The sequence below is a fragment of the Telopea speciosissima genome, chromosome 7 (assembly GCF_018873765.1).
Source record: "Telopea speciosissima isolate NSW1024214 ecotype Mountain lineage chromosome 7, Tspe_v1, whole genome shotgun sequence".
Taxonomy (NCBI): Eukaryota; Viridiplantae; Streptophyta; class Magnoliopsida; order Proteales; family Proteaceae; genus Telopea; species Telopea speciosissima.
In genome coordinates this window covers 15,238,224-15,260,426 of record NC_057922.1, presented here as the reverse complement: position 1 = coordinate 15,260,426, position 22,203 = coordinate 15,238,224, and the positions used below count along the sequence as shown (strand labels likewise).

Below are 22,203 nucleotides of genomic sequence, written 5' to 3'. Positions count from 1 at the left end.
TTCTTCAAAACCTCTGAGTATTCGTTGACCATAGCATTCATCCACCTGTTAGGTTCCCTCTTCGTTACTAAAAGGGTTCAACGAACACATCTACAAAAGAAAACACAAAGAAAAAATTTGCAACAACCCTAACAAAGAGGAAAAAATAAGAACGAAAGACCAAAGATGCATCCTTACCCAGTAATGAAGGATTATGAGCTACAAAGAAAAGAGTAATGAGGCCTAAAAGGCCTATTTATAACATTCAAAAGTCCCATGAACGAGCAATGCTCATGCACATCAGATTTGGAAAGAATATAAAACAAAGAAGGTAACAATCGAGTAACCCCGCAACAAAGGCAGTTGAGATGAGTTTTTTTTTTTGGGAATTGGGAGCTTTATATATTGAAAGTATTTTAGTAAAAAGGACATTCAGTAGTATTTTCTCACCCATAGCCTCTGTTATTTATATATCTCTGTATTCGTTGTTCAAGGGTTAAAATGGGTACAATGGTGACCTGCTTTACATGTTCGTTAGTAGAAGAATATTGAGTGTACAACAGGGTCATAAGTGTCAGAGGTTGGTAGAGGCTAAGGGGTCATGCGAATTGCATTGGTTATCATCCCCCCACAAGCTGATGGGTGGCAGACGCAGCAGCTTGGAACAGTGATGGTGAAATAGTGATGGCAGGAGACCCTTTGTAAAGATATCAACAACCTGAGATGAAGATTTGATGAATTGAACCTGAGTGTTGTTGAGGACAAGTTCGTGCACAAAATGTTAATCAATTGCTATGTGCTTGGTGCAAGCATGGAGAATAGGATTCTCAGTCATGTGTGTGGCTGAGATGTTGTCACAGTGAATAAAAGGAGACTTGAGACATCCTGGTGAGCATGGGCATTAAACGCACCACGGCTCACCAACTGAGCAAGTCAGGGTTTTTTTTTTTTTTTTTTTTTTTTTTTTTTTTTTTAATTTAAATTGGGAGCTTTTACATATATAGTTGATAGAAGGGGGGATCGAACTGGGGAGGGGATAAGATACCAACCAAGAGACTCGAACTCGAGACCTTTTGGTGAACATGGGCATGAAGCGCACCACGGCTCACCAACTGAGCTAAGCAGTTATTGGTAGCAAGGCAGTTGTTGGTAAGGCAGTCGATGAGACAATCGGTGAGTGTCGCTCAGTGAGCAACACGCATTGTTATGGGCATCCATTGATCCACATATTTCATAAGTCAAATGACACAAATGCTTGTTGTACAACATGTAGTGAACCAGAAATGATATCGTTCCATGCTCATCCTGTGCCGTGTGATCACTTTTATCTTAGAAATGGGTTTGTGAACCCTCAGTGTCATTCAGACAAGTGGCCAATTTGTATGGAAGGTGGAAACAAAAAAAAAAAAGGGTAAATTACATGTCACCCCCTAATTTCAAATGAAACTCAGATCCCTGGTTTTTTGAAAAAACTCAAATCACCCCTGGTTTATACCTCACTATGACAAATTAGTCCTTACCGTTAGTTTTATGTTGTCAAGTGATGATGTCAACAGTTAAATAAATTTAAATTTCTAAACTACCCTTGACCAATGTTGAAGATGAAGAAAGGGTAGTATTATAAATTTAATTATAATGTTTTAGTACAAGGGTAAAATAGTCCTTTCACATCAATAACAAATAACAGACTAACACCTTTATTGTAGATGGAGTGATTTAAGTATTTTAAAAAATCAGGGGTGATCTAAGTTGCGTTTTAAAACTAGGGGTGATGTGTAATTTACCCAAAAAAAAAAAACAAAGGTAACAAAAATGATAATGACAAACGAATGGACAATAAAGGATTAAAGAGAGAGAATCACAAGGACATATGTATCCTACGTGCATCCAAAAGAAAAGCAAAAAGTAAAGAACTGTCTAGTGTCTAAAACACGTCCAAATGATTGTATTTACATCCAAGAAAGAAGAAAGAAAGAATAAGCTAAGGGTGTCAAACGGTTCGGTTTCGGGTATTTGGTTCGGTTCCATGATTTGAGGGTGTGATTCAAAATCGAATCGAAAATCAAGTCAGTTTTGGGATCATCAACCAAATCCGAATTTGCTCGATTCGGTTCGATTACGGTTCTAATTCGATTTTCAAATACGGTTCTAATTCGGATCTAATTCTGTTTCGGTTTACGATTCTAATTCGGTTGCATATTTGAAGAGTTGAAAAGGGAAATTGAGAAAAGGAAATAGAGAAAACCTGGAAAGTGGAATATGAAAAGTCATTAGGTTAGATGGTTACAAAAACTACAAAGAAAATTCATAGAGTTTTTTATTTTTTCCTATGAAAAGTGGCATATAAATTTCATTCTATTGGATAATTATAAAAAAAACAATAAAAACATAGGAAAGTGAAATATTTAAAGTCATTTGGTTAGATATGGTTACCAAAAAATTTAAAAGATATATGAGTTTAGATTAAGTGGTCTATTCGGTTCGTTTTCGGTTCAAATCGATGGGTCTTGGCATAAAACGAACCGAACCGAACCGAATTAGAATACCATATACCAGAATCGAATTCAAACCGAATTAATTCGATTCGGCTCAATTCGATTAATTCGGCTCTGTTTCGAATTCGATTTTCAGTTTCGGTTTGGTTTTGACACCCTTAGAATAAACCCTAAGGTTGTGGGTCCTCAACTGCCTTCTCCTCGGCCTTGTCATCATCCCCATTATCTAAGGAGCCCCCTCGTCTCGGCTCTCAAAAGAACTAGAGCTAGAGCTAGAGGGGAAGTTGTCACTCAAGCCTTCACCACTGTCATCTCCACAGTGGTTTATTTGGTTCGATTTCGGTTCAAATCGACGGGTCTTGGCATAAAATCGAAATGAACCGAACCGAATTAGAATACCATATATCATAACCGAAATCAAACCGAATTAATTCGATTCGATTAATTCGGCTCGGTTTCGAATTCAATTTTCAGTTTCGGTTTGGTTTTGACACCCTTAGAATAAACCCTAAGGTTGTGGCTCCTCAACTGCCTTCTCCCCGGCCTTGTCATCATCACCATTATCTGAGGAGCTCCCTCGTCTTGGCTCTCAAAAGAACTAGAGCTAGAGTTAGAGGGGAAGTTGTCACTCAAGCCTTCACCACTGCCATCTCCACCATGACCAGTACCATTGCCACCGACCAAGCCATCCTCTGCTTGGGTAGTGTCATCCATGCCCAACTACTGGTCCAATAGTCTCATTAGAGTCGCGATAGCGGCTTTGAAGCCCGCAATGTCATGGATGGCATAAGCATTTAGTGAGTCTAGCTCTGCTTGCTGCATGCATAAGATTGATGTTAGGATATGTGTTGACTAACAATGCAGGCAAACACAAAATGTCTCAATTTCAAGAAACTCACCAATCGGTGGCATTTCACGCCTCAGTTCTCAACAATTGTTCATACCCATCATAACGATGTCTAGGGATCTACAAGCAAATAGTCAATCGGCGAAAAACATAAACAATACAAGGAAAAAAAAAAAAGATTTAACCACTTACATAAGCAAATGGGGAATGAAGGAACCTCAATGAAAGGTCCACGGGGGTCAAGAATGGCCCTATACTCAACACCATCCCAGAAAACCCTACCAGGGAACCCTGGAATAGGAACACTAGGATGAGGGAGATCAACCCCCAAGGGTGCACTTCGAGCACCAATCGCTCCGACAGAAGGCATGGTTGGGGCATCAATGGGGGTAGTTTGGGATGTTAGACGTTAGTTTCAGGGACTAAAGTGTTACAATGTTTTGAAAATAGAAGGTACGTGTAAATTGTAAAGTTATAAGGGTACATTTGGGCAAATGGGAATTTTGAAGGGGCATTTGATAAAAATTCAAAAAAATACTTGAAGAGAATGAGGCATGATTCACGTGGGTGAGGTCTTGAGGCGAATCATAACTCTATTCTTTTTCAGAATATTGGATTTCAAAGAGGTTTAGAAATCATTTAGGGTTTTTTCAATTTCAGAGAGGTCTGAAATAGGGTTTTTTCGATTTCAGAATATTGGATTTTAGAGAGGTCTAAAATAAAAAATCTATTCTTACAAATCAACATGGCAAGAGCCAAGATAGATTCATTGATTTTAGGGTTTATCTTTCCCAAATGATTTAGGATTTGATTTTCAATTTCAAACCCTAAATGATTTAGAGAAAATGAGGGCAATTTGATCATTTTAATCTTTAATTTTGGTGGATTTTTGTCATAATGACATTTTGGTTATTAGATTTCCTGAAATTAACGGTTAACATCACAAACTAATAGACTAGACTACAATATTACAATTTACAATGTTTTGAAAATAAGGGACACGTGTAAATTGTAAAGTCGTAACAATGCATTTGGACAAATTGGTTTTTTGAGGGAAGCATTTGACAAAAACCTCAAAAATCAAAACGAGGAGGACGAGGCATGATTCACGTGGGGTGAGAGGCCTTTAAGGCCGCCGCTGGAGGCTGAAGTAAGTGAAGCTTTCGACTGCTCGCTCTCAACTCTGAACTCTAGTCATTCTCTCCTTCCGTCAGGCTCCTTCGACTTCAGCTGATCTGATCCAATCCGATTCTTGGTGCAGTTAGAAGACTTAGTCGTTCTCACCTTCTTCTCGCTCTCTCCTTTTCTTATCATCCGAAAACAAAGTCTTCTAAGCCTTTTGCAGAAAATTATCGAGCTATCTTTCTAACCTAAGATAATTTGAGTCATTATACAACGGAAAACTAGTATTTTTTGAATAATTATTTTGCTTTATGATCTATAAATGGTTTTTTTCTGCTTTGTTTAACTTTTTCATCTGTTCTCTTTTCTTTGTTTTTGGGTTATCTCTCTCTCTCTCTCTCTCTCTAGAATCTATAAGTTAGGGTTTTAGTAAGTTTTTTCTGGAGCTGGCCTTGAATCTCCGACTATTTTTTGTTAAATTTTCTTTTTGTACTGTAGAGATACTTGTGATGACTGCTGTTTCTCTGTTGTTGTGTCTTTATTGTGTTGGTTTTGTATTATGGAGCTGGCCTTGGCTCTTCACTGGATCTCCCTCTATCTATCCTCTTTGTGAAATGATCCGAAATCTAGAGTTGTGAAATCGATATCATAGCTGTTTCATTGTCGAGGGTTCTATTCGGTTCTTGTTCCTTTATTTCTATTTCTGGCGGAGGGGTTTTTTGTATGGTTTCCGTACAAGGAGGAGACGGAAAGCGAGAGAAAAAGGGAAGGAGCAATCAAACGATGTAATTTTTTTGTAAAAATAAAAAGTTGTTGTTAGACTTTTAATTATTAATTAAGAATAATTACTTTTAAAGTTAAATAAACATTTATCTATTCTCAATTACGTGGGAATATTTTTCGCATACGTACTATCATAATCTTTTGGATAATGCATCATTTTGTGAACTGTTATATAAAAAATTGTTAAATTAGTTTAATTTATTAATAATAATAATAAATTAAATTAATATAACAGTGATGATGCATTACCCAAAAGATTATGATATAGTGCCTTTTGGGAAAAAATAAGTGTTTATAGGAAAATGAAATATTTTTAATTATTAATTGAAAGTACAATAAATTTTTATTTTTACAAGGGAGGTCATTGATGTTAAATTTTCTGTACTTTTTTCTGGTTTGTTATCATACCTTTTATATTTTTTTAATGTTATTAGAGCTAAACCGCAAGGTTAGCTTCTATTTCGTTTTTTTTACAAGTAATGTCCATCTATTATTTTGGAAGGCAAGAATATGTATAGTCAATCCGAGTTAGTTTATTTTAGACAAATTTGTAGTTGTGGTTGTTGAATTCTTTTTTTTTATTGTATAAGAATAATTTAGGTTAGGTTTACTGGAAAACCTTGGTAAAATGAGAACAAAGCCTTGCCTTGTAATAGAGGGTCCTCTCTCCCATGGCTGTCTCTCACAGCATTCCAGCACTTAGCTAGTGTCTTTCTTAGACTCAAAATCTTGGGGAGGGTTCTCTTCCTTCATGTATTAATTGAGTGTAGTTACAAAGAGAGAAAAACAGAAATAGAAACCAATATAGATCCCCCCTTTTTAACAAATTAGAAAGTAGAAGAAATAAAAGCTTATCAAAGTAGAAACATTGGTTATATGCTTTGTTCCTCGTGGAATTGGACATTGCTGTTGCCAGTACTTATCTTTCAAAACCAATATGTATCACTTGTTATCTCTTATTACTTCATTTTGAGTATCTGAAGTCTGGACTTTTCATTTGATGATTAAAAGGAGATTCATTTTCGACCTTTAGAGAAATCATTGGTGGATAGACTTGTCTGGTGCTGTAAGTATCAGTAAATATTTCTTTTGCCAATGGAGGATAGACTTGTACTGTTGTTTTGAACTGTTAGAGAACTTGTTTCTGTATAAAGTTCTCTCATTCATTCCCTTTTTTCCTTTTGAAATTTCTAGGTCAAAGTTTGACACACATGATGTTGTTGTCGGAAAAGTTAATCGCGAACTTGGTTTGGGTGAAACATCCAAAATTAGCCTCACATCCTTTGATTGTTACTATGAGATGTTATATTTGGAACCAATAAAGTACCGCGGGAGTGCAGTATTTATCAGATATACTGGTATACGATGCTCAGGTAGGTCAACAACCGTGAACATGATTCTTTTTTAGGGTTTTCATTTCCTTTCAATTTTGGTAACCTTTGAATGGCTCAAGTCATTTGCAATTTTCGACAGATTTCAGATATCTTGTATTATGAAGAATTGGATGTCCCTCTTCCAGAATTGGAATCTTCGAAAACCCTGAAGTTATCTTTTTATTCAGCTGTAAAGGATGAGGTGAGTATACATATGTTGATGGTCATCTACGTGGTCATTTTAAGATCTTGTGCTCACGTTGCATTTCTTTACTTTTGTTTTTAGGTGGTTGTTCATTGTACTACACTTACAGTACAGGAAACAGTAGCAGATTTATGTGCTAAGCTAAGAACTGAGGTGAGTGCTTGTTTTGTCAGACATTTTAGTTGTTTCTTTTTATCTTTAGAAGGGTAAACCTACTAAAGTAAATCTTCTTTTGTGACACATTGTGGAGCAGGTTGAGCTGTCTCATCCCAATGCTTGACCTCAGATTACTTGGCATTTATCATCGCAGGATCTCTATGGTATGTGTTTCATATTATTTGATTTTTAATTGCCTTTAGAGGATTAAAAATGATCCATTTGGCCATATATACTGCAACCAAAGCCTAACAGTTGTTTATCTAGGGTTGTTGAACTGAGATTTCCAAGTTAAGTAGCTGATGCAGATAGATCACAGACGTGCGCTTATTTAGTGAAATTAAGCTTTGGGTTGGGTTCTATATGCCTTGGGCCTTTGGTCCAAGGGGTTTTAATTGTATTTGGCCATTTTAATGGACTAAAAATATGGGTTGGAGGTAGAAATACATGATTAGTTGGGGTCTTGGTAATTGTTTCTATTTCACTTATTTATCATTTTATCTTATATTTAATTGGAATAGGTCTGATGTTAACAATCATACTTATCTCACTGCTTAATATAATAGGTTGCTGTTTTTAATTATTTTCTTTTGGGTAAGATTATCTATAATCAGTTATGATCCACACTATAAAAAAATGTCAAGGTATATAGGCCTCCCCAATGATTTGAAGTAATATCAATTCAGTTTTTCTGAATCTTTGTTGTTGTGTACTCAGTAGTGTGCTTGGTGGATACTTCGTGGAAAACAGGATTCTCTTCACGGGTTTTGTGGATTGCTGCCCTGTTCTATCATTGCATCTATTTTCTATTAGATCTAGTTTCATATTCTGTTCTGTTAGTTCCATATCCTATATTCTTTGTTTTGCAATTTTGTTTGTACTAGTCTCTACTTGGATTTTCTGCTTTGGGATTTTGTCTACATTAGTAGCTGAGGTGACTAAACCCTGTTATGTGTTGAGTACTTGAATGTGAATGTTCCATTCAACACTTATAAATTTGGTAAATTTGATCGAAAGGAGTTGCTGCAGATCTGTTTCATTCAGCTGCCTGCTTCTAAAAAATCCTGTAAAGAACTTTTCAGAGTAGATCATAATTTGTCTATTAATGTTATTGCTTGTCTGGTGAATAATTATTGAATAACATTTTTGTAGATCTTTCCCCTAAGTAGAGAGAGAGACTACGTAAGTGATTACTATCCATTGCGAGTTGAGGAGGTAGCTATATTCTTACTGTATAACATATGTGAAACATAGCTTACTTTGCGTAGTTGATTTCTTCTTTTTTTTTTTTCGGGGAACCGTTAGGAAAAGATAAATGAGTGAGTGGTGAAGTCTTGTTTTGGAAACTTTTGATGTGGAAAAGGATGGTTTTGCTTGAACAAATTTTCTAAATTTTTTAGCACCACACCCTTCCCCCACCCCTAAAGAAAAAGGGGAGTATCTCTACTTCCATTCAAATTTTCAGCCAGATATGCTTATATGCTTTTGAAACAAGTTGAAGCATGGGCTTTAAAATATCAAGTTGATGTTGTTAGTGCAAATTGAAGGTATTGTTGAAAGGTATTAAGCATTGATTGTTACTGCAGATTCCTAAAGAACAGCCTGAACAAGAATACCTTAGTTCTCAGGATCGCTTGATTAGTGTTTTCTACTTCACAAAGACCCCCCTAAAAGCTGATGGTAAAAAAATATTAGATTGTTTCTTCATACCATCACTCTTATTTAAAGTTTAGAAAGTCTTTGTTCATTTACTGATAAAACAACTGTCAAAATATACTTATTTTAACATTTTCTTACAGTTCTTTGGAGAGCCCTTTTGTCTTTTTCATTCACGTATACAAGACTTTAGCCAATATTAATATCCGTAAACAAGAGAAACTTAACGTTCCAGATGAGATGAGATATTCTGTTACCACACCTGTGACCATATCTCTAAATTTTGCAGAACTGTCGTACATCTTAGAAGCGGACAGATCTCTGCGGAGGCATTGGTTGTCCTAAAAGCTTGAAATTTACCATTTTAACAAACGATGGGATCACCTTTCTACAAAATTTGAGCACCAATTAAGCTACCATATGGGTCCTAAATAGACCAATATCACTAGCTTTAAACAATTTTGGCAAAGATTGTCTAAAAAGTCGTGTGTTTTAGTCTTTGAATTTTATAAATCCCAATTAACCCTCTCTTGGGAGATCTCTGGGTCTTAGTGTCATCATACTACCATGCAAAAACTTGGTTGTGTTCTTTGAGTAATTCTTAAGGGCTTTGTTTCCTCTTGGGTGAGGGGGGGCTTTGTTTCCTCTTGGGTGAGGGATGCTCCTATTTTCACCGTATAAGCACTGTATATCTGTATTTTGTGTTAATGGTTCTTAATTATTGGGCATAGCTTTCACATTTCCTAGTGATCAAAGGTTGAGTACAACAAGATTTTTATTTCAGAGATTTTTTTATCATGGAAATAAAACGCTAAAACACCCGTTTGTACTGAAATAGGGAGGTGTTTCAGACCTTATGGAAAGTATATTTAACCTATACTTATTGCAACTAGATTCTGTGAGGATATCATCAAGTGACTCTCCTTTGTTGCTCTGTGACCTCTGTCATTGGATACAAGCATTGAGTCATGTTCTAGCATCAAGCCAAGTTGAAGTTCCTGGTCAAACAAGTCTTATATTTTCATAGCCTGCAAATTACTCATGTTACAACACACCAATAACAAACTTTGACAGGCAAACCCAAAAAAAAGGGGCCAATTAATCTTGGATGTCGGTTGGAAAAAATAGTATCACAATCTTTCTCAAATGACCAAGTAATTGTGTCCAATCCATGCAACTTTGGGAGTGTTTTAAAGTACACCTCTCCCCCCCCCCTCCCCCCCCCCCCCCTCTGGTGATTGGCTCCTCTCTTTGGAGGATATCATTCAATGAGTGCCCAATGTGGCATCCAATGGCTGGGCTGTGCCACACATCCCAATGGCTGACTGGGCACACAGTGGGATATTTTCTTCATAGTCCAGCCGATTCCCCTCCCCCATCTCTAGCAGTTGCGGTGTAAAGTCCATATCCCCCATCTCAAACAAATTAGATTGCAGTTTGCATCAATGCACTCTCCAATATTGCCTTGTCGCTTAGTGCAAACAGCTGCATCCACGGATCCCATCAAATTACCTATATTTCGCACCCTATAAAAAAAAAAAAATTTCAAAATATAAATAATTAGTTCTATAATCTGTAACGACAAAAAAGAAAAAAAGGTTGTGGTTTGGCTATGTAGCCTATGTCCATGGTGGATGATCCCTCAAGCTAATGATTGAAACCGTACATTTTTTACAAGCTTTCGAATAGCAAAGATGGCCAAAGCAATGATTTTCACCATGTCGATGTTCCTTTGATAAACCTGAACAATTCAATGAGAACTAGACCCTGAAGTCCATTCTTCTTGTAGGATTGGAAAGACCCAAGGAAATCTGAATCATTATCCTTTCCTATTATAGAACGGTGCTATAACGCATCGTGCGGCGCTGCCAAGACCATGTGGCACAACAGATCCCACATGGTGTACATAACCTCTGCAGTCGTAGCACGATGCGTTACAGCACCGTGTTATAATAGGAGAGGATAAAAATTCAAGAAATCGTGTTGATTCTATTGTAAAACTTCTTGAATGCATGGGATATTATTGGGTTACAGTTCTTTTTTAAGAGAAATGTAAATGGTATATTAATTAATTAATTGACATTATCAGCGTATCAGAGGTTAAATCTTTTCCCATAAAAAGATGGATGTAGATCCTCTAGGTCATGTAGATCATGTATTATCTTGACAAATCCTCTCAACATTAATTAGAAGATTTTGCTCATTCAATGCATAGATATTGTGATATCTTCGTAGTGAGATCGGCAACTTAGCACATAGCTTGGTAAAGGCCCTAGGTTAAGCGAAGTAATGTGTCCATCAAATCCAATTTTATATGGATTACATAAATTAATTTGCATGATTTAATATTGGGCCTTGGTAGTCATTAGGCTTTAACCTATATCAGTGTATTAGATTTGTAATGTTTGGCCATATTCGAAAACAATGCCCAACATGGAATCCACTGACCTACTTGGGAGAATATGGAAGATAAAGAATGTTTGTAATTGGTATCCAAAATATCTAAAATTGAACTTTCAATAGATTATAGATATGACAGTAAATTAACACATGCCTTATAGTCTATTATGTGATATTGTACTGTAAAAGGACTGATGCATAATCATCTACTTTTGATAGACAATGGTTGGATACCGACATACACTGCGCCTTGTTCGATGTTTAGTACCAACAAATCAATATTGAGTGCATTTTTTTTTATTCACGTTTGGCATCGATGTTCATGCTTTGGCAGCGAACAGGGTTCATTCGACATTTAACTCTAGATACTACTGGAATTGTGGATTCTTCTTTTTTGCGAATTTCAGCACAACATGTTGTAGGCGACCCTTGGGAGTCTAGAACCTGTCTAGTTTCATTACTTGACTCCCAAGAATGCCAATTGACATGATTTACCATGTTTTCACTATAATTTTGATTTACCAATGGATTTTTCTTCTTTTTGGGCCATTGATCTCCAACAGCCCAACCTTCTCCCAAGATCAATGGTTCTAGGATGGGATTGATCACTCCATGTGTTATGAGACTAAATAAGTCTCTTATGTCTTTTAAATAGAGCTTTCCCTCACATTTTGGGAGGTTCTTGGCACGTTAGAGACTTAGAGTGCCTTGAGAGAGTGCTACTGACACCCTAGTTCTCTATACAAGTTGGGGTGCCTTGAGAAACTATTCTAGCCTTTCTCTTGAGTTGAGGACATCCTCAACCCTCTCATTTTTGTGGTTTCTTCACTAGTGATGCAACCCTAGACCTGGACTATGAAGCTAACAAAGTGGAAGCCACCACCTCACACCCCAAGGTCTTTTGAAAGTTGGCCCTGGTCAAGGAGAGGTGTGCCAGGCATGGTCAGCCCCTGCAGGGATAATCCAGTCACTCCTTATCTTCCCAATAGTTTAAGGAAAAAAGTTCCACCTAAAATAGGGAAGATTTGGACTGATTTGGAGTGATCTCAATTTCTAAATAAAAAAAGGATCAATTAGCTAGCTAATATATTGGGTTGATTGAAGATAAGATTGGATTCTTATTTTCTGATTGAGAGTATATTGGGCTGATTGAAGATTGGATTCTTATTTTTCTTTTCTTCCTTACATGTACTCGGCCCTAAGCCTATATGTGATCCTTCATGAATGAAGGAAGGTAGTGAAAGTTGAATAAAAATTAAGACTTTAGTGTTGGATTTTATGAAGAGTATCCCCCTGCAAATGTTAGTGCTTGATCGATTGATCAATTCCGTTACGATCCTATCGTTCTCGATTCTCCAGAACTGCAGTTTCCACTAAGCTGCTCCAACTAGATAATCCATTCACCCAAGAAAAATACAGAATACAAAAATAAATTCCATTATATTCCCATTAAAATAATTGATTAGAATATATTTTTATGAGATGCAAACTTATATAAACATTTTCGCATGTATATTTAGCCAACCAAATAGGAAAGACGGCTGTAAATAAGGACTATCATCCTGTTGCTTTTCCTAATAAAATTTAACTAAGTCAAGAAAGAAGAAAAATAAAGTTTGAATTTGGTTACAACATTTAAATACGTAGAACAAAGACCACACAAGTGAGACATGTAGGAATAAGGTATACAAAATCCAATAACTTGGTATTTAAATTCCTAATTTCAGCCAATAGATGAGTAGATATCCTTAATATTCTCAACAGAAGCTAAATGATCATTCTAAAAAAAAAAAACAGAAGAGGAGAAGCTAATAGACAAGTTACCTACATTTCACCAAAACAAAATATTGAATAGACAAGTAAGAGTTGCAATAGGTTGTAAGTCTCAGTTGTTGTGTGAAATCAACAGACCACTCAATCGGGACACAGGACACCTTAAGTTTCTCCCCATCCATCAACTAAATCAAGCTATGTTGTTGGTTTCTTATCTCAATCTCCATATTCTGTCAAACAAAAAAAATTACCATGTAACAGTCATTCCTTCACTTGTGAGGCCCATATAATAAAATGATGATTATACTTCACCTCATTATACTATGCTAGGTTCTTCACATATTGATCAAGAGATGCGTTGAATAACTCGCATCTAAAATCAGAAATAAAAGACAAAATCAGTCACCAGACTATCTTCTGCAACTGAAGCTTGCAATCCAAAAAGGAAGAAAAAAGTTCCAAGAAGAATTATAGTTGTAACTACAAAAGAGTTCCCCCAAAAAAAAGTACTTCAAGTATCACCACACTCACATGATTGTATCAATTCTACATTTAAAACGAAATGGTTCTCCTATCAACCAAAAATAACCAATATATGTATATCACATATAAATAATCAGTATCTGCCCAAATATTACCAAAAAGAAAATAAAGTAAGGACACAACATCAGCTAAACTGACATGGTTCCCCCACCAACCCAAAATACCATTATATGTATTATTACATACATAAATTATAGCAAACAGAGCAACAAGACGGTTGCTCTTTAGGCAATCCAGGAAGAGCAGGTTTTGGAGGATTATTCAGAAATAAAATGGGACGAATTATTGCAGCTTTCAATGAGTTTATGGGCAACTCTACAAACTTTAAAGCAGAATATTCAGGTCTAATGAAAAGGCATAATCAAAGCAAAGGAGTTAAATATTAACCAATTATGGTTTGAATGTGATTTTGTATCTGTTGTTGTTTCCTTTCAAATAGGTTCACTACAATGGTTTGTACATCAGGATTGGCATTTCATTCAACCTCGACGATAAGACCACGACCCAACAGTACAACAATAAGGAATCCATTGTTGAAGTCGCAATGTGGAAGCATAAATTTGACTGGTTTGATCAAAAGATCAACAAGTTTATGCTTCTCCATGGGTGATTCACCAATAATAACTGAAACCACTATGTCTTACACCTATTGTTCAACAACTGAGATTAATTTATCGAACAAAGACCCCATATGATTGATGTGATCAACAATTGGTTCTTAAATTCTTTACATTATCGCCGAGTTTCTTTTTTATTCACTTCAACTGTTCGCAAGTTCTCTCGCACGAGTTGAAGTTGATGGTGGATAGCAAAGATGAGAGTAGGATCCATGGTGGTTAGGTTTGGCTCTGATATCAATTAATACAATCTGAAAATCCAGATTATGAATCTTAGATGCAAGCAGGTCCAATGATCAACTTGTGACCACATCTAAGATAAAGGAAACAACTACGTTGTTAAGGTAAGAAATCATATCAATGGAAGGAGAGGGAAAAGAGATGAGATTGATCTCAGGTATGGGAATCCCAATCCCATATGCACTGCTCAATAACACCAAAACTCCTTTAAAAAAAAAAAAACTCTTATTCTTCACTCAAATAATTTCTAATTGATGGGTTGTATTACATATATATAATAAAGACCTAAAATTCCTAAATTGACTCATAAAAGGACTCCTAATCACTCTAACACACTCAATAAAATAAATAAACTCAAAACAAAACTCTATCTATCAAGTATCCTGATCTAACCCAAATGCTTAACTACTAATCCCTTATACTAATTTTATCCCCACTTTATGTGCTTATAAATTAGGCCCATTACAATGAAACCCAAAAAATAAAAATAAAAAGCCCAAACTTTAATATAACTACCCAAAGGTCAATTCAGCCCATTGGACTGCCACCAAAACCTTCTGGGCCTCTCCCAAACTTGTGCATAGGCCTCCATACGGGATTAAAGTCCAGTGCAACTGCATCAGTTAATTATTCGATACTCTAAAGATTGGGAACAGAAATGTAATTTGATTAGTAAAGTATTAAAGAAAGTAGTGGGTCCGCCATTAAAATATTATTGTCTTTTTTAGTTATTAGTATTTAGTAGCTTATATTTAACAAATCTTAGTTAGGTAGAGTTCTATTCCTAATTTTCTATTAGGTCCCTATTCTCTTTTTTCATTGTCTTAATATATAGCTGTAACCCCGTATGCATCGACAGTGATTTGAGAAATAGAATTTTACTTTTGTGAGAAGCAGTGAAGTCTCTCTCTCCTTTTCACTTAATCAAACTTCTCAATTAGTGCAAGCTGCAGCAGGCTATCTTCAATACATAATAAATCCTATTTTATTGCTTTTCCATCACTGTTCTTCCTTCTTATTTCTCTATTCTATTCTTCTTCATATACTCTATTTTCCTGTTACTTTTTCAATTACTAGTCAGTCATCTCTGGAACTCTCTTTTCTCTCCGATTTTCACTTTTATGCTGTTTTATAAGCTGATATTCTCCACAGATCAGAATCGGTTCTTACATTTGAGTTTAAATCTAATTCCCATCACATTCCCTATTTTAACCTAATCCACACATGACCTTTTGGACTGTCTTTTGCAGATCAGAGATATCTACTATGTCACAGCCAAGAATCAAAATTTTGCTGAAATAACCAAAATATTTCAATTTTGCAAGAAACCAAAACAAAATGACTACTAAATTTACTGAAATTCCCAAAATTTACCGAAATTTCACCAAAACATTTCGGTTTCAGATTTAATTGTTAATTCTGTTCCCATATTATTACCCTCGTCAGTCCAATCTTTCTCCTATTGTATACTATATCCTCGTCAGTCCAATCAATCTCCAAGAACATCCAAGACAAGGTACCGTGGTGTATGCTCTTCGCCGACGATATCATTTTTGGTGGATGAGACAAAAGAAGGGATTAACGCTAAGTTAGAGTTGTGGAGATCGACCTTGGAAACAAGAGGCTTTAAGATTAGTAGGATCAAAGACAGAGTATATGATGTGTAACTTTAGTCACACTATGAGGGATGATGGCACGGTGAAAAATTGAGGAGAGATACCGCCAAGTGACTAATTTAGATATTTGGGGTCTATCATACACAAAGAAGGTGACATAGATGATGATGTTTCACAAAGAATTAAAGTGAGAAGGATGAAGTGGAGAGATGTAGCCGGAGTACTGTGTGACTGACACATTCCTTTAGAGCTTAAAGGAAAGTTCTACAAGACTGTTGTCCAGCCTGCTATGATGTATGGGGTGGAATGTTGGGCGGTTAAGAAGTGTCATATAGCGAAGCTATGTGTTGTAGAGAAGAGAATGTTAAGATGGATGTGCGGCAAAACTAGGAAGGATAAAGTGAGGAACCAACGTATTAGAGCTGATGTGGGAGTTGCCCCGATTAGAGACAAGCTCCGAGAATGTCGTCTGAGGTGGTTTGGCCATGTGCAATGGAGGCCTGGGGACGCCCCAATAAGGAGTGATCTGATTCCGACTGAAGGAGCTAAAAGAGCTAGGGACAAGCCTAAAATGACCATAAGTGAGGTTGTGAAGAATGACATGCATAGTCTGGGTCTTGTGCCAAGTATAACCTCAAATAGAGCCTATTGGAGGGCAAGGATCCACGTTGCCAACACCATGTAGCTTAGATTTTCCTGATTTCCTGGGCTATCCTCTTTCCTCTTACTTTCATTTTTCATGTTCCATTTCTCACTTTTCTTCCTTTTTATTTTTCATCCCTCTTACTTTCCTTTCCCTACTTTGTTTTAAAATGATCCATGTAGCCAAGCCCATTTAGTTGGGATAAGGCTGACTTGTTGCTGTAATCTGGGCCCTATTTCAGCAGCTACAATGTCCTCAATTGTCAACTAGAATTAGGGTTATTATGACTGCATCAGAGGACTTTAAACAAAAATATCTCACAGGTGGCATCCGTCTTCCCCAAACCCATGCATGTGTAAACATTTCCTGATGATCTCTTATTGCAGTTTACATTTAAAAATGTTCCCATTATTCACTGAGGATATGAGAAACAATACCTAATTGGAGTTGCTGGAGTATAAAGTGGATTCTTAGTAACATATTCCACATACAAGTTGTAGATGTACTTCAGGGAATCCCGTAGATCACCAGTCTTGGGGTGAGTAACCAAGATTATCTGCAATGTGGAGACAGATCAAGCAACAAATGAAATTTATTGTTTGTGTTTCAATGGTTTCAGTTTAACAAAAACCATTTGTACAAGGCAATAAAACATGCTTTAACATTAAGCATACAGAGTGTCTAAAGATTCCCATAGGCTGGGAACAATTAATAAATGCAAAGTTTATTTCAGAAATCATGGCGAAGCCCAAGAATTTTTAACTCTATTGCACTTCAGAAAATAAATTTGTCTATAACTTTTGCAGTTCCCTTCTTACCCCCAGCCCCTTCATTTGGGGGGGATAAGAATAGCATTTTCAGAAAAAAGTGTGTGACAAAATGGAGATATTCAAGATTACCATTACTTGATAAATCTAGAAAGCTAGATGCCCAACCATGCTAAATATTTTCAAGTGGTTGCAGAAAGATCAGTTCTTCTTCCCCTTCCCAATTACGTCCAGACTTTGGACTCTTCCTTTTAGACAAGCTATTATGCTCAACTTGTTGGTAGATACCTGAAAAATCTATTTTTGACCAGCTATAGGAGGAATATTAAGATTTTCAACAAGGGTGATCAAGGTGTTACAGATTTACAACCAGCCAATATCGTGATCTTTTTTATTCTGATAACTATCAACAAAATATATTGTAATGGACTAATGGGAATAGGATTACAGGATCCCAATATTAAAAACACCCAAGACAGGAGGTACAAAAAACTTGTAGAACAAACACCCTACTCTGCTACTGGGATAGAATTCCAATGGCTCCACCTCAATCTATGAACACCTTCCCTAGCCAATTGGTCTGCCACATCATTAGCTAATCTAGGCTTCCAGTTGAAGATGTAGTGCTCATTTTTTTTTTTTTGGATTGAGTTGTCTCCTGCTGTATGAACCATTGAGCCCCATTTGGAGGTTGAGGTTGATTCTTCTCTTTTTTATCAGGTCAACAACTTTTTTTGGATAAGCAACAGAATTTATTGATGGAGGAATAGTTAGATTTTAGGTTTAGTTAGAAGAGGAGAACAAGGTGGGAGAGAAAGGAGAAGAGATGAGAGGAAGAAGGAGACAAGGAGAAAAAAGAGAGAATATTTCGGTTGAATGTGTTATGTGTAAGAGAGATGTCTCCACACCTATATTACTTCACTAATAGAGATAAGAGAATTACATACACCTCCCTAAGGAGGTAAAGAGTAAAAAAGGTAAAAAGATAGATATTACATAATAGGGCAACTAGACAACAGGCTAGTTCCCAAACTACCCTTAGAACATAACCTCTAGTAACTCTAACAGGAATAAAAGGATGCATAATAGTATATCGAAACACATAGTGATGAAAACAACGATAAAAGGTTGAAGCCAGAAGCGCCCTCCCAAAACCCCTTAATACATTCATACATTGCTTCTTACAAAGGAATATCATCCCCAAAACAGAGTCTCGATCTAACAAATCCTTGCTTAGCCAGGTAGCCAACACATCAGCAACTTCATTGGCACTCCTTGGTTTCTAACAGAAGGAAACATTCACATAGGCCACCAGCTCCTTTATAGGCCTAGGAGTGTCCACTGAATCTCTCATCCATCCGATAACATTAGTTGTATCACCTTCCATTATGGCATGACTCCAACCCTTAGAGATGAGAAGTTGCAAACCTTCAGGTCGACAATATCTCCATTGGGGTTCACAGGAGGTCCTCACATCTCATCCCGAGACCTAGAACATCTATGGAAGCTGCTATTATTGTCTTGCAGCATCCTAAAGCTAGTGATTATTTGGCCGATGAGCTGGCAAAAGGTGGGCTGGTAAGGGATGAGAGATCTACTGACCATGTTACAAGTGACAGAGACAACATCAAATTGAAATGAGATCATAATAGGAAAGCTATATTCATGTCCATGCTTTCATATGCAACATAGAGAGTCCAATTGACACTTTGAGTTGGATTACTTGTTTTAGTGGCAATAAGATCATAACTAGATGGCAAAAATTTTAAAAAAATTAAACAAAATAAATGAAAGGCAAACTAGGATCTAAAGTGTCAAAGATAACACCCACAATTGCATTACCCCCTGCGTATTCCAAGAGCACATTTCATTGAGGTCAAGGTTCTGCGGCTGAAAGGATTGCATTTGTCTACACCATACCATTCACAGAGCAATGGTTTCATTAAAAATTTCAGAGCCTAAACTACTGATAATTTTATAAGAAAGAAAGTACCAAACATGATGAAAAATGGCTAGAGTTGAGACAACATTTTAATGTTTTGGGAAAAAAGGGAGTCCCTGCCTACTATTCTAAAGCTCCCCAGGTGGACTCAAACTGCCTCCCACCAGTGCACTTCCACATGTTACAAGTGACAGAGACAACATCAAATTGAACAAGGATATCAGAGGTGGAATGAATTTTGTGACTTTTGTCCTCGTCGAGCAAATGGCTTTCTTACTAGTCAGAATGACAACACACACAATTTACCATTTCCAACATGGAAACTGATGCAGTTCAGAAGACAAGAACGTCAGCAGCAAAAAAGCCCATTGGACTGGACCATGTGATGTAGATCAAAGCATGAAGAAAAGGGCAAAAAAACTGTTCACGAGTTACTGTTCACATGAAGAGTGATATGGGCCCCACCTGGACACCTGGCTTAGAGGAGTTGATGTTAGGTTTTATTTTATTAGAATTTTATTTAGTTTCCTATTTGAGTTGTAATCCTAATTGGGAATCCTAGTTAGACTCTAGTTTCTATTTTTGTCTCAGACATTAGGCTATATAAACATTGTAATCAGCTCTTGAGGCCCACGGTTTAATGAATAAAGTTATGTTGCTGTTTGCAATGCATTGTCCTGAGAGAGGCTAAGAAGGGTGAGATACCCAGGGTGAGATGCCCAGGCTGAGATAGCCAACCCCTCCCTATCCCCATTCTTATATGTTCTCCATCGATTTCTGATCCCTACTCTGAGTTTATTTCCTGTACACAACTGAGATCATCCAATTCTCAGAAGTGCTGCTGAGATCATCTACTGAAGTCTATATTGAAGTCCCCAAGTGCTGCTATCAAAGTTGCTGATCTGACAGTCAAATCACACCTGCGGCTGGCTTTGTTTCTATTTTCCTGCTGCAACTTCAAGCCTGTGGAACTTGAGATCCTACCATTGTTTTCCAGTAATATTTGGAAGACAAACTTCTATCAATATCCCCTCCATTCGATCCCAATTTGGGATAGATCTGCTAGCTGGTTTGAGTCCTATTCCTTAACCTTCAAATTTTGAAACTAGTTTCTAATTTCATTAGTTAGCAATATCTCAGCAGCTTGTAACCCCTTTGGTCTGAGACTTTCAGGGTTTGATCAGCCCTTAGAGGTCTACTTTCGGTTGGTGATTAAACCCCATCAAGTGACCATTATTTAGGGTTTGAATACCTACTATTTTCCCTAAGTTAAACCTATTGTTTACAGATAGGATTTTGGTTTCTATTATTGACTGTAAGTCTGAACTTAGAACCTGTTGGGTATAATTATTGAGATCCTGCTTGGGACTAGGTCACTGTGACTTGGTCTTACAGTACCATGAGTGAACCAATATGTATAATTTTGAGTGTTCAATGGGTTATGTAGGCCATGGGCCTAGTATTTTTGGGTTTACTATTGTGATGAGCCAATTCTATAAACCCAAATATAAGAGATTTAAGTCTCATATGCGATTAAGCAATCAGTTCATATTTTGTTATGGTTCTAGAATAGTTTCTATTTTGAAGACAACATAAATTGTAAGGGATTCTCCCTACCATACATCGGGTTTCCTATTTTGTTTATTTCCACGAAGTTAAAAATAAAGAATAGGGATACCCACTACGAACGATTTTAAACAATTTGTTAAGCTTATACTGGTGAGATGCTAGTCAAGTTCTAGGTGGGAAAGCATAGTTCATATCCTTCATCTTCTATTTCTTCTCTTTTCCCCCATTGATTCCTGTCACTAATAGCAGTATTCTGCCATAAATTGAACCTTACGGCAACACCATTCTTTGCTTTGTTTCTAGCATTTCTTTTAGTTATTATTTTGCATAACACTTGCTATTATGTTTGCACTACTTTCTAATTCTTTTCTCACTCTCTATCTTGGTTTCTCTTGCTATTCCACCTAGTAGGTTCTGTTCCACTGATGTTTCTAAATCTGATTTTAATTTTCCAGCAAGTTACTATTTTAGTACTCTCCTAATATGCTCAAATCCGACCGTTGAATCTGGTTCAACTTCAAGGGATTATTCTCCTTCCCTGTTAGATTACTTGACCAGAATTTTGGCCACATCCGACTTGTCTATTCGGTTGAATTAAATCTCAGCTGTTGGTTTTGGTTCATATACTCACTTGGATTTTGGAGTTACATGAAGATTTCTAACCCTAATCCTTGGGTGATTAGAATAGCCCATTACAAACAGCTAGGAACAACTACATCGCTAAGCTGAGGATGATGATGCCCACTTGGTTATTTGAATCTACTCACCTGAGGGAAGGACTATCATCATGATATCGATGCCATAAATAAAGCAATTGTTTCAATAAAGATTTCCGAACCTAAACTACTGATAATTTTATAGGAAAGTAAGCATAGTTGTCACAGCGTCTAGGTGACCCTAGGCATTGGAGGAGGGAAAAAAAAATTAAGGCGACATCAACAAGGCACCTAGGAGGCGTCACCTAGGCGACCAAGGCGCCGTTCCAGCAACAAGCGCCTGGATGTGTAGGCGATGCTTTGACAACTATGAAAGAAAGTACCTACAACATGTTGAAAAAATGGCTAAAATTCAAACAGCATTTTAGTGTTTTGGGAAGAAAGGGGTAAAAGGAGGAGTCCCAGCCTACATCAAAAGCCTCCTCGCGAGGACTCAAACTGTCTCCCACCGGTGCACTTCCACATGTTACAAGTGACAGAGACAACATCAAATTGAACAAGGGTCTCAGAAGTGGAATGAATTTCGTGACTTTTGTCCTTTTGAGAAAATACCTTTCTTCCTAGTCAGAATGATAACACATACAATTTACCATTTCCTACATGGAAACAGCTTGGAACAACTACACCACTAAGCTGAGGATGATGATGCCCACTTCGTTATTCCAATTTACTTAGCTGAGGGAAGGACTATCATCATGATATCAATCTCATAAATAAAGGTCCAATTTCCAAGTTCTGACCAGGGCTCTATGTAATTTTAA

At 36.8% G+C, this 22,203-nt stretch overlaps 1 protein-coding gene and 1 long non-coding RNA gene across 2 annotated transcripts in view; one reads left to right on the top strand and one right to left on the bottom strand.

The window, feature by feature from the left end:
- Nucleotides 1-10,389: 10,389 nt before the first annotated feature.
- Nucleotides 10,390-22,203, top strand: part of LOC122667370 — a 22,099-nt gene continuing 10,285 nt past the window's right edge. Inside the window, exons 1-3 of the long non-coding RNA XR_006333790.1 lie at nucleotides 10,390-10,401; nucleotides 16,631-16,643; nucleotides 18,776-18,785. This is a non-coding gene — a long non-coding RNA (uncharacterized LOC122667370). The remainder of the gene's footprint in view (nucleotides 10,402-16,630; nucleotides 16,644-18,775; nucleotides 18,786-22,203) is intronic.
- Nucleotides 12,843-22,203, bottom strand: part of LOC122667369 (trafficking protein particle complex subunit 1-like) — an 11,293-nt gene continuing 1,932 nt past the window's right edge. Inside the window, exons 3-5 of the mRNA XM_043863630.1 lie at nucleotides 16,886-17,004; nucleotides 13,102-13,162; nucleotides 12,843-13,019 (exon numbers count right to left, since the gene is read on the bottom strand). Of these exons, the coding sequence (XP_043719565.1) occupies nucleotides 13,111-13,162; nucleotides 16,886-17,004 (171 nt within the window). The 3' untranslated portion in view covers nucleotides 12,843-13,019; nucleotides 13,102-13,110. The remainder of the gene's footprint in view (nucleotides 13,020-13,101; nucleotides 13,163-16,885; nucleotides 17,005-22,203) is intronic.